Source organism: Engystomops pustulosus, chromosome 3, assembly GCF_040894005.1.
Source record: "Engystomops pustulosus chromosome 3, aEngPut4.maternal, whole genome shotgun sequence".
In the NCBI taxonomy this organism is placed as follows: Eukaryota; Metazoa; Chordata; class Amphibia; order Anura; family Leptodactylidae; genus Engystomops; species Engystomops pustulosus.
In genome coordinates this window covers 52419796-52432510 of record NC_092413.1, presented here as the reverse complement: position 1 = coordinate 52432510, position 12715 = coordinate 52419796, and the positions used below count along the sequence as shown (strand labels likewise).

Sequence of the window (12715 nt, the reverse complement as noted above, 5' to 3'; positions counted from 1 at the left end):
CAGGAGATGAGCTTCTTGGGGCCACCATATATTTTGACAACCTACACAAAACAGACGTGCTTAATATTTTGAAAGCTGCTGAGCCTTATAGAACTAATGTCCAGCTGCTCACTAAAAATGACCCAATGGTGCCTCAAGTTGGTCCATATTCTCTAAGAACTGATAATTTGGTAAGTAACCCCTCACCGATCAGTTACACTAAAATATTTCTCCAAGAATTAAATTCACAACAGTTTTTTTATTTTTGTAGGCTATGAACAGTTCAGCATATGATGAAATCTTTAACACAAAGATCCGAAGATACCTAAAAGGTTCAGTCTCGATGCAAGATTTGTCAAGACAAGGCATCAAAGAAGGACAATATAAATCATCAGCTACAGACAACAAAATGAGTGTATATGGTTCATCTGATATTTCATATCCTGAGTTCAATGCTCCAAATGTACATGGGCACATTAATGATGTACAGATCAAAGCACCAAAAGTCAACCTTAAAGGTTCACCAGTTAAAGGGAGTCTACAAGATTATCAAATGCCCCCTGTTAATGTTTCAGGCCCAAAAATAAATACTTCTAATATAGATGTAGGTTTAAAAGCACCATCATATAATATGTCACAGAGACTGAATGGTGTAGCAGATGTTGATATGAATCTGAAAACTCCAAATGTGCAATTTCCTAACCTTGAGGTAGATGGTAAAACAAATTTACCTGAAATTGATATCAAGACACCAAGTGCTTCAGGCAGGCTTAATAGTCCTGAAGTCAACTATGGTTTCACAAACATAAAAGGACCAAAATTTAAAGCACCCTCGCTAAACCTTGATGCTGATCTCCCAAGTGTCCGAGGTCCTGACCTAAATGTGACTCTTCCTAAAGCGGACACACAAGGCCCAAATTTCAAAAGTCCACAGGTAAATGTTGACCTTCCACACCTGAAAAGTTCAGACATAAACATGCCCAGAAGTGACTTAGGTGCTCCACAAATAAAGGCACCAGAGTTTAATGTAGACCTCCCTAAAATGGATATGAAGGTAGGAAAGTTACCAGATGTCAGCATTGATGTCCCTAAAGCAGAGCTGGGCATTCCAAAGCTGAGAGGTCCAGATGTAAGTGTTGACCTTCCTACTGCTGATTTTCAGGTTCCAAAGCTAAAAGGCACAGACATGAATATTAACCTGCCCAAAACAGATGTCAAAGTTCCCAAATTAAATGGCCCAGATCTCAATGTAAATCTACCAGATGTCAACTTAAATAGCCCTCAACTCAAAGGACCTGAAATTAATGTAGACCTTCCAAAGGGTAATATTAAGGGTCCTAAATTTCCTGATATGAAGGTTGATATACCAAAACCTAATATAAACCTACCAAAAATGAAAGGCCCAGAGTTCACTGTTGATCTTCCAAAAGCAGATGTGCGATTGCCAGAGCTGAAAGGTCCAGATGTTAACATTGATCTCCCTAAAGCTGATGTCAAAGCACCAAAAATTGACGTTAATCTGCCGAATGCTTCTATGAAAATTCCTGATGCTGACCTTGAAATGCCTAAATTCAAGGGACCAGAGATGAATATTGATATTCCTAAAGCTGATATCAAAATTCCAAAAGTTAAAGGACCAGATCTAAGCATAGATATGCCAAAAGCAGATTTAAACATGCCTAAGCTTCAGGGTCCTGATGTGAATGTTGACCTACCTACTGCTGATATAAAACCTCCAAAGATGAAAATTCCTGATGTAAATCTTGATTTCCCAAAATTGGACATGAAAACTCCCAAACTTAAATCCCCAGGATTAAATGCTGATGTTCCCAAAGTAGATGTAAATCTTCCAGAATTAAAAGGTCCAGAATTTAGTGTAGACCTTCCCAAAGCAGATTTAAAAGCACCGAAAATGAAGATTCCCGATGTTGATCTTCCTAAATTAGATTTAAAGACCCCAGAACTAAAAAGCCCCGAAATAAAATTGCCATCAATAAAAACTCCAGATGTCAACCTCGAGGTTCCAAAACCAGAAACAAAAACAAAGTTTAAGATGCCATCTTTTAACTTATTTAGCAGCAAAAAAATACCTGATGCAGACTTAAGTTTGAAAACTCCACAAATCAAAACTGGAACCATAAACGCAGATCTGAAAAGCCCCAGCCTTGATGTAAATACCCCTAATGTTAATGTGTCAGTCCCAAATGTAAAGGCAGATCTCACAGGACCAGATGCAAATATTGACCTTCCAGAAGCAGATATAAAGGGTCCTAAATTTAAGTTGCCTACTTTCAATATTAAGGGTCCAGAGACTAAGTTGCCTTCACTAGAAATGTCTGGACCAAACATTAAGACTCCAGACATGGGCATCGATGCTTCCTTGTCTGCTCCAAAAGTTGATTTAAATGCGCCACAAGTAAACTTAAAAGGCCCTGATGCAGATATAAGTGGTCCAAAGTTTAAAAAACCCACTTTTAATTTTCCTTCTTTTCAAATGAAGAGCCCAAATATAAAAACTCCTGATTTAAAAATGGATGGGTCTTTAAAGGGTCCAGAGGTAGATGTTAATGCTCCCGATATTGATGTTAAAGTACCAGATGCAAATATAAGTGCCCCTAAATTTAAACTGCCTTCTTTTAATTTGTCTGGGCCTCAAGTAGACACCCCTGATTTAGGAGTTGATGCCTCTCTAAAAACTCCAAAAGTTGATCTAAATGCACCTAACATCAATGTTAAAGGTCCAGATGCTCAGCTAAAAACACCCACATTTAAAATGCCAAATATTAAAATGTCAGGCCCGAATGTGCAAGCACCTGATGTAGATGTTGATGGGCCTAAACTAGATATTAAAGGTCCTGACGCAAAGATGAATACTTCAAAATTTAAAATGCCTTCATTTCAATTACCTTCATTCCAAACATCTGGTCCTAAGATCGAAACGCACGACTTAGAAGTTGATGGATCCATAAAGCCTCCAAATGTGGACATGAAAACACCAACCATTGATGCAAAGGGTCCAGAATTACAAGTAAAAGCACCAAAATTTAAAATGCCTTCATTCCAAATGACAGGTCCAAATTTGCAAACACCTGATGTAGATGCTAGTGGCTCTGTAAATGTACCTAAAGTGGATATAAATGCCCCAAATATTGATGTTAAAGGACCCGATGCACAAATGAAAGAGCCAAAATTTAAATTGCCTTCCTTCCAAATGAGAGGGCCAAATTTGAAAGGTTCAGATGCCCAAGTGGATGGGTCCTTTCAGGCTCCTCAAGTAGAAATAAATGCTCCTCAAGTAAATTTGAAGGGAAAAGAACCAAAAATGAACACACCTAAATTTAAAACGCCCACATTTAATATGTCAAGTGGCAATGTTGAACCCCGCATTGAAACCAAAGAATCAAAATTTAAGTTTCCAACTTTGCGAATATTTCAGACTAAACCTACTATTCCAGATGTGGACTTAGGCCTTGATTCTGGCAAGTATGATGGTCCTTCCTATCCCAAAGGAAGTGCAACCTTGCCAAACATAGGTGCTAATGCACCAAATGTCACTCTTAAATCATATGAAAAAAAATCGACTATGCCAAAATTTAAGATGCCAACATTTGGAAAACCTAAAGCGGAAGATTTTGATTTCAAAATGAAAAAGCCTGATGCATCATTGCCAGATGCTAGTGTTCAAGTTAAAACTCCAGAAGTAAGTGCAAGTTTACCAAGTGCCAATATCAAACCTCCAAAATTTAAAGGACAAGAAGCTGATTTAAAAGTTAGAGTGCCAGAATTAGAAAGCGCAGTGACTGTACCAAGTGTCCAAGCAAAAGCACCAAAAATTAGCCTAGAAAACTCAGAGGGTAATATTTCACTTCCTACTGCTAAAATATCAGGCCCTAAACTTGACATACCTGATAGCCAAGTAAAAGTACCTGGTGTCGAAATTTCTCCAGTTCAAATAAAGGGACCTAAGTTCAGCACAGGTTCACCATCTGCCAACATCAAAACACCCAGGTTGGAAAGTGACGGGTTAGATGATATAGATATAGATGCTGATCTTCCTTCTGCGCGAATGAATGCCCCAAAGTGGAAACAACCATTCTCAGGTCAAACAGAAGCACCAGGAATTGATATTGATATTCCACAAGTAAGAGGCAATGTTAAAGCTTCACCACCCAAGCTACAAATGTACCAGAGTGATGATGCCTCCTTGGATGTGAATCTGCCTTCGGTACAAATGAATGCTCCCAAGTGGAAGAAACCTTTTCCAGGTCAAACAGAGGAACCAGGAGATGACATAAATGTTAGAGGGCCTCCAGCTGATGTGGACGTAGACCTTAGCTCACCAAGGACAAGGGACAAATCTCCGTCAAAGTTCTCTTCTTTTTTCTCTGAAACAAATTTCTCATTACCCGATATTGGCTTTGATCTGTCACCTCCCCGTCTACACTCTTCATAACTCTGTTCAGAGAATTCACAACTCTGTAAGGCCTCCTGCTCACGAATCTGTGCATAAATTCATGTGCATGAGGCCTAAGGTTGGAACTAATCAGACACATCAGTTTATGATATGCTGGGTAGACTCCTAGAGGTACACATGAAAATTATGTATATATTTTAATAATAAAATAAAAAGCAATACATTTAGAACTGATATACAAAAATACAGTATATTGTAATCTTAGGCTTCACTACAAGGGATATTTCGGAACATTGGGGAACTATATTTAACAATGTATTGTAGTTAATGCAGCCTGAAGCATTACCATTTTTTACCATGTGGGTTTCATTTTGTAAGAATTATTGTACAGTCATTTTATTTACCACATTTAACATATGTATAAATAGTATAGTATATAAATAGTAATATAAATATATGTAAGTAACTTTAATCCCTATTATTGAATGGGCTTGTAGTAGATAGCAGTAGAAATAGCTACATTATTGTTCATTTGTTTGTCTGGTATTGCAGCTCATTAATGTACAAGTGTATTGTAAGAGTAGTGCCGTTTTGGGGAAATATGAGCCACTGAACGACCTTTTTTACAAGGCTCTTAAATATCCTGAAAAAATAAGGGTTTTTAAAGAGAATGTGACAATATGACTTATTATCCAGTGAGAATATAGGGATTTCTACACTCACCCCCTCACTATAGGTCATATAAGTTCTGAAACTTATATTAATAGTCAACCTATCTTATCTTATGGTTAAATGACACATAGATGTCTCTCATAGCCGTCTTTTTACCACAAAGTAATGAATTGGAGAATATTTAGCAATAATTGACAGTAATTTTGTGTACTATGTATCTTTATTTATTACTAGTTACATAAAGGTATATGGGAAAAACAAATTCCTTATAGATGGATTGCTTAATACAAAAATATCTTTCACCTGGCATATTTAAAGGGAACCTTATTCAGAGGAAGTATTATGATGTTTTCCAAATCTGTTTGACTATATAGTAGAATTGTAAAATTTCTAATAAATTTGTCACATGTCCGGTGGGGCCCATTGCTGTCAAATCCACCATTACTATACTAGAATTTAATCTAAACCAGTAAAATGTGTAAAACTGCTTTATACTATGTAAAAAAACACATTGCTAATGTGCAATATGATTAAGCATGAACATAACCATCATGTACTATATTTTTATGTTGTACTGTGTTATGTGATATACAAATTTTACATTTTGCCCACATTTATGTGTAAGCATATCAATAATTAGCTATGCTATAAACGTTATAATCTGACTCATAACTGTAATGGGGTTGAGCAAATAAATAAAGAATAAATAATAAATTATTTTGGCTATGAAATTTCTACATTGAAGCAGATGTTGAGTTGTGAGCTTGAAAATGGTATCTAATCCACAGCTGATAGGGTACTATTACTCCAATTTATTTTTCCTTTAACTGATTGGGTACTTTTAAGCTCAGCTCCATTAGTGCCATATTCTGTTGGCTCAGCTTTATTGCAGTGCCTATGTGGGTTCTGGGATAGTCTGAGACACGCCAACACTAAAGGTCAGTGTGTACAAATACAAACCTATCAAAAGATCACTAGAAATTCAGTGCATGAAGCATTGATTACTTAACAGTGAGAATACAATAGTTAGAGTGTACAGTTACTAAATGGCAAGTGATTGAAGGGGTTGGCCCCTTTTTAATATGAGTTTCCCATGTTCCTTTACTACCTTAAAGGAGTTTTCCAAAAAAGCAAGTTAGGCCCTATCCTGTCGCGCCCCTCTAAGCACCAACAAGATGGCCGGAGCAGCTGCTTGCTCATGGCTAGGCTGCTTCGTTCAGCTTAGCAATCTCCGTCAGCTCCACAGAGATAGAGGCCTCCTGTGTCAGTTCCTGTGGATAGGGCCTAACTTGCTTCATGGTCAAACCCCTTTAATAATAATCCATGAATGTTCATCAGGTGATTCAGCAATCCTGCTACTTACTTTAGTGCTGTCTGCAAATTCTCTGTGGATCTATTTTTATATGTTTGAGGAAGGTTTTTGGAAATTCATGCTTAAAATACACTGTGCCACATAGCATTAAAGGTATTTTTAGTAAAATCAAAGAGCACAACGATGGCAATTATTATCTGACAGCACCCAAGGTCATTAGTACAAATACACTCACCGGCCACTTTATTAGGTACACCATGCTAGTAACGGGTTGGACCCCCTTTTGCCTTCAGAACTGCCTCAATTCTTCGTGGCATAGATTCAACAAGGTGCTGGAAGCATTCCTCAGAGATTTTGGTCCATATTGACATGATGGCATCACACAGTTGCCGCAGATTTGTCGGCTGCACATCCATGATGCGAATTTCCCGTTCCACCACATCCCAAAGATGCTCTATTGGATTGAGATCTGGTGACTGTGGAGGCCATTTGAGTACAGTGACCTCATTGTCATGTTCAAGAAACCAGTCTGAGATGATTCCAGCTTTACGACATGGCGCATTATCCTGCTGAAAGTAGCCATCAGATGTTGGGTACATTATGGTCATAAAGGGATGGATATGGTCAGCAACAATACTCAGGTAGGCTGTGGCGTTGCAACGATGCTCAATTGGTACCAAGGGGCCCAAAGAGTGCCAAGAAAATATTCCCCACACCATGACACCACCACCACCAGCCTGAACCGTTGATACAAGGCAGGATGGATCCATGCTTTCATGTTGTTGACGCCAAATTCTGACCCTACCATCCGAATTTCGCAGCAGAAATCGAGACTCATCAGTTTCCTGTTCTTAGCTGAAAGGAGTGGCACCCGGTGTGGTCTTCTGCTGCTGTAGCCCATCTGCCTCAAAGTTCGCCGTACTGTGCGTTCAGAGATGCTCTTCTGCCTACCTTGGTTGTAACGGGTGGTGATTTGAGTCACTGTTGCCTTTCTATCAGCTCAAACCAGTCTGCCCATTCTCCTCTGACCTCTGGCATCAACAAGGCATTTCCGCCCACAGAACTGCCGCTCACTGGATGTTTTTTCTTTTTCGGACCATTCTCTGTAAACCCTAGAGATGGTTGTGCGTGAAAATCCCAGTAAATCAGCAGTTTCTGAAATATTCAGACCAGCCCTTCTGGCACCAACAACCATGCCACGTTCAAAGGCACTCAAATCACCTTTCTTCCCCATACTGATGCTCGGTTTGAAATGCAGGAGATTGTCTTGACCATGTCTACATGCCTAAATGCACTGAGTTGCTGCCATGTGATTGGCTGATTAGAAATTAAGTGTTAACAAGCAGTTGGACAGGTGTACCTAATAAAGTGGCCGGTGAGTGTATATTACATATAAAAATTCGTTGGGACTAAATTATTCATGTTACATGGTCTAGAGGCAAATCAATTTTTAAAGAAACATATATACATTATATGTTGAACTAAAAAAAATCCAAGTTATTAGCAGCAACGCTTTTTTGTAGTGGTAGTTTGATTCATCTACAGGGTCAAAAGAATGAACATGGTAGACAATTTTACATTAATCCAGGGCAGTTTCTAGGTCATTTGGTGGACAGGGTAAAACTCAAGATTTGAGCCACACCCCTTGGCTTAATAATGTTGACAGATGTAGCAGAACTTCATAATGAAAACCTCTGCTGCCGCAGAACCTCACAATACACAGATACGCTGCTGCAGAACACCATGGTACACACCTCATCTGTGGATTTCACCCTATACTTCTGCTGTGAAAATCAGCCACACATGATTGATCTGTAGTTGTAAAATCTCCACTGGTTGGTGTTGTGCAGAAGTGTTTTCTCCAGTATGTGGATTAAATTTGTTAAACTTTTTATTACTTCTATGTAAAATCCTTCCATTATGGAAGTGAATAACAGAAATTAAATACAGAAAGTGAGCAGAAGCTTTTCCATTCACTCTACCTTCCCCAAAGTGGTACACACCTAGAAGGTCTTCATTCACTCTACATTCCCCATAGTGCTACACGTATAGAAGTTCTTCATTCACTCTACATTCCCTATAGTGTTACATGTACAAAAGGTGTTCATTCACTCTACATTCCCCATAGTGTTACACGTATGGAAGGTCTTCATTGACTTTACATTCCCCATAGTGTTACAAGTATTGAAGGTCTTCATTCACTCTACATTCCCCATAGTGTTACATGTACAGAAGGTCTTCATTCACTCTACATTCCCCATAGTGTTATACGTATGGAAGGTCTTCATTCACTCTACATTCCCTATAGTGTTACATGTACAGAAGGACTTCATTGACTTTACATTCCCCATAGTGTTACAAGTATTAAAGGTTTTCATTCACTCTACATTCTCCATAGTGTTACAAGTATGAAAGATTTTCATTCACTCCACATTCACCATAGTGTTATAAGTATGGAAGGTCCTCATTCACTCTACATTCCCTATAGTGTTACACATATAGAAGGTCTTCATTCACTCTACATTCCCCATAATGTTTCACATATAGAAGGTCTTCATTCACTCTATATTCCCCATAGTGTTACACATCTAGTAGGTCTTTATTCACTCTACATTCACCATAGTGTTACAGATATATAAGGTCTACATTCACTCTATATTACCCTTTAGTGTTTCACATAAAGAAGGTCTTCATTGACTCTACATTCTCCATCGTGTTACAAGTATGGAGGGTTTTCATTCACTCTACATTCCCCATAGTGTTACAAGTATGGAAGGTCTTCATTCACTCAACATTCTCCATAGTGTTACAAGTATGGAAGGTCTTCATTCACTCTACATTCCCCATAGTGTTACACGCATAGAAGGTCTTCATTCACTCATGTTTATCATTTATAGCAGAAAAAAATTTTTTATACTGCTATAATGTGAGCTGCAACACTATTTTTTCACTTTACATAACGGAAAGACAGGTAAGAAAAGTAGAATCCAAAAGATCGGTAATCCTGTTCTGCCAGGTGTCCACCACCAAATAGTAAATTATTCACAATGGGGCCAAGGAATTTGTTAGAAAGAAATGAGTGGCAGATAAAATATAACTTTTATTCTTGTAAATTTAAAATGTCTTTTTTTCTTATTATTATATATACACACAAATGAAAATGTACACTTATTGGACAAGAACAAGATAATCTCTTCTCCTATATGCATGTAATGACCCCTGTCTTTTTTGTAGCATGTCATCCCTTTTGGGTTGAGGGAGTATAGGAGGGTATGGTATAAAGGTCACAAATAAATTCATGTAGGAAATATAATGGAGAAAGGGGCGCTCCTATAGTGCAGAACCCTTTGTTAACGTATATACATATACATCAAAACAAATAAATTCAATCTGTGACCACCATTGTGGTTAGTTATATGGCTGTAATTTATGTTCTTCTCCTTGCTTTCTCTTTTTAAGATGTGTAATAGGCCAAATGTAATGTTCATTACTGAAGTAGGACAACATTAAAGTTATATCTTTTTTTTATTATTGTTCCAACTTGGAGCCTTAAATCACCACTTATATTTTCACAACTAGAAAGTAGCATATAATATTGTATTATACTGTGTGTTTATATACCCCACATACACAGATGAGCACCCCGCTGCCAGCAATGATAAGCCGGCACCAGCAGCGTGTCTATTCAACACTGCAATCCTGTAGTACAGCTTTTCAGTTGCATGACAAGGTTACCGTAATCTAAAGCATATATCTCTGTTGCCAGACTTCGCTACCAGCCGCATCAAGCTGACAGTTGCGGCATGCCTGTTTCACAATCTGCCTTTATATTATGGTTGCTCATTTGCTATGATAGAACCCCTATAATCAATTGTAACCAAGGTAGGACTGGCCCAGCGGAGGACCAGAGGATCCTCCAGTGGGCCCCAACACTTGTGGGGGCCCCTTTAGTCACCATTTACCACCATAATTTGTAACTGTGCCGATTAGTCCTATTTGAGCCTAGATTATAACTGGAAAACTCATCTTGTCCCTCCATACATATGTCTTGCCCTAATGAACCCTTTTTCATAATGTACTAATGCAAAAAAAAGCATTGTAATGAAAAATGGGACAGCGTGTATCCACATGTTCAAGAGAGGCCTGGATGCCTTTCTGGAGAGAAAAAATATCACGGGTTATGGGGATAAAACATTTATTTAATTCTTGAAGGTTGGACTTGATGGACTTGCGTCTCCTTCCAGCCTTATAAAAAAAAAAAAAAAAGAAAACAAAAAAAAAAAAGAAAAAAAAGAAAACATTACCCTGGATCGGAAGAAGGAGGCGGTGTCGCTCCAAAATGCGTAATCCATAGTAAACGTAACATAATAAATATATTTAAATAAATAACTATTTTTACAACAACTATCACAATCCAGATAAGCGCTTTTCCAGATCTCTCTGGTTAAAACTCCTCTGTGTGTTTGAGACATGCTCATATGGGCACAAATTGGCACAGCCATCAAATGTACAAAAGCTCTCAGGAAAGGGTCTTTTAACATTTTTTTTTCCTCAAAAGGTGTTCCTTGTATATCTATTTACATGGCACAGTTTGTTGATGGATGACTTTTTTTTTTTTTTTTTTTTTTTTTTTTACTATGAACCATTTTAGAAAAACAAAATGCTGACACTTAGTGGCAAGTTGTGGAATTGTCTATATTCCAATGCAATGTAAAGTGTATTATTATACTGTATAAGTACCTTGTGTGCCTTGTTAGTAAAAGAGGGAGAGGAGCATGGGTGGATGCCTGCTCACCTTGTTGAGTTATGCCGAGTGCATAGTGACTTTCATTGCCAAATCATATCGTGGTCACAAAAGCTGCTGGCCCACTCTGTTGCCCGTAAAGCCCATCTAGGTCTGTCAAATTGAATCTTCACATCAAGAAAAAAAAGGTGCCATATTGAAGATACCAGAGCTGCTATACGTACCATCAATGTCCGCCGGATAAATACACTTTGTATCGTCTTTTGTAAAAAAGAGCTTTATATTTAATTAAAAATGTTATAAAGGACACACCAAATGTTATAAAAAAAACACACCTTGTTATTCAAAAAGTTTTCTGTATTTTCATGACAATAAAAATTGTAGCTTCACACTAAAGGCATCAAAACTATGAATTATGTTCTTGAAAGTGACCACCTTTTGCTTTGATTACTGCTTAGCACACTTTTGGCATTCTCTTGATGAGCTTCAAGAGGTAGTAACCAAAAAAGGTTTTCACATCACAGGTGTTCCCTGTCAGGTTTAATAAGTGGGATTTCTTGCCTTATAAATGGCATTGGGACCATCAGTTGTGTTATGCAGAAGTCAGGTCGATACACAGCTGATTGCCCTACTGAATAGACTGTTAGAATTTGTATTATGGCTAGAAAATAACAGAGTAAAGAAAAACTAGTGGCCATCATTACCTTAAGAAATGAAGGTCAATCAGTCCGAAAAAGGGAGAGCACTTTAAAAGTGTCCCCAAGTGCAGTCGCAAAAACCATCAAGCTCTACAAAGAAACTGGCTGACATGAGGAAGACCAAGTGCAACATCACCCACCGGGACCTAGCCCTTTCTTGCGAACAGCTGGGGCCCAGGATACCAGAGTGGCTGGCTAGTGTTGCCTTGGGTAAGCTGTGGTCACGGTGCTTGGTATAGGGACCGGAGGGCTGTCCTTCAGCCTGGCAGGTCTCCAGCAGGTTGCGTGTGCAAGAAATAAGGAGGGAGAGGCTGATGCAGAGGTTTCTCCTTGGGGAAACCCCTGAGTATCTGTAGCATGAGTCCCTGGGTAATGGATGGGGATGCCGTGGTAGTAAGCAGCCGTATCCAGGGATCAGACGGAGGCAACGTTGTGCAAATCAGTTCTTTATTCAACAGCAGACAGAAGGCAACAGGCCAAAAATTATCACAAACAGCAGATTTTGCATTACTGGAGTGGTCAAGGAGAGGGGTCCACAGGAATGGTGTAGCCTGATAGTAGATGCAGGAGGGGATAGTTGAGGTGGAGTTGTGTCCAAACTGTGGAAGCTGCAGCTCTGGGTTGAGAGTCTCCTGACTCAGTTCCTGGGATTAGTATCTGTGGCAGCACTAAAGCACTGGGGCACATTTACTTACCAGTCCCTGGCGTGTTCCCCAATCTGGAATGTAATCCCTGGAAGCTCTTGACATCCCAGATGGTGGACGGGGTAGGCCAGTCATGGACAGCTGCGACCTTCTTTGGGTCTGGGTCAATTCCATGAGTGCTCATCAAATGTCCTAGGTTTTTTACACTCGACTGTAACAGATGGCATATGGACAGCTTAACCTTCAGCCCAT

General features: G+C 38.9%; 1 protein-coding gene across 5 annotated transcripts in view; it reads left to right on the top strand.

The window, feature by feature from the left end:
- LOC140121337 (uncharacterized) overlaps nt 1–5782 on the top strand; it is a 31884-nt gene extending 26102 nt beyond the window's left edge. For all 5 annotated transcript variants that reach the window (XM_072140776.1, XM_072140773.1, XM_072140775.1 and 2 more), the window contains 2 exons: nt 4–170; nt 251–5782. In XM_072140776.1, coding sequence (XP_071996877.1) covers nt 4–170; nt 251–4432 — 4349 coding nt within the window. In that variant the 3' untranslated portion in view covers nt 4433–5782. The remainder of the gene's footprint in view (nt 1–3; nt 171–250) is intronic.
- The last annotated feature ends 6933 nt before the right edge of the window (nt 5783–12715 follow it).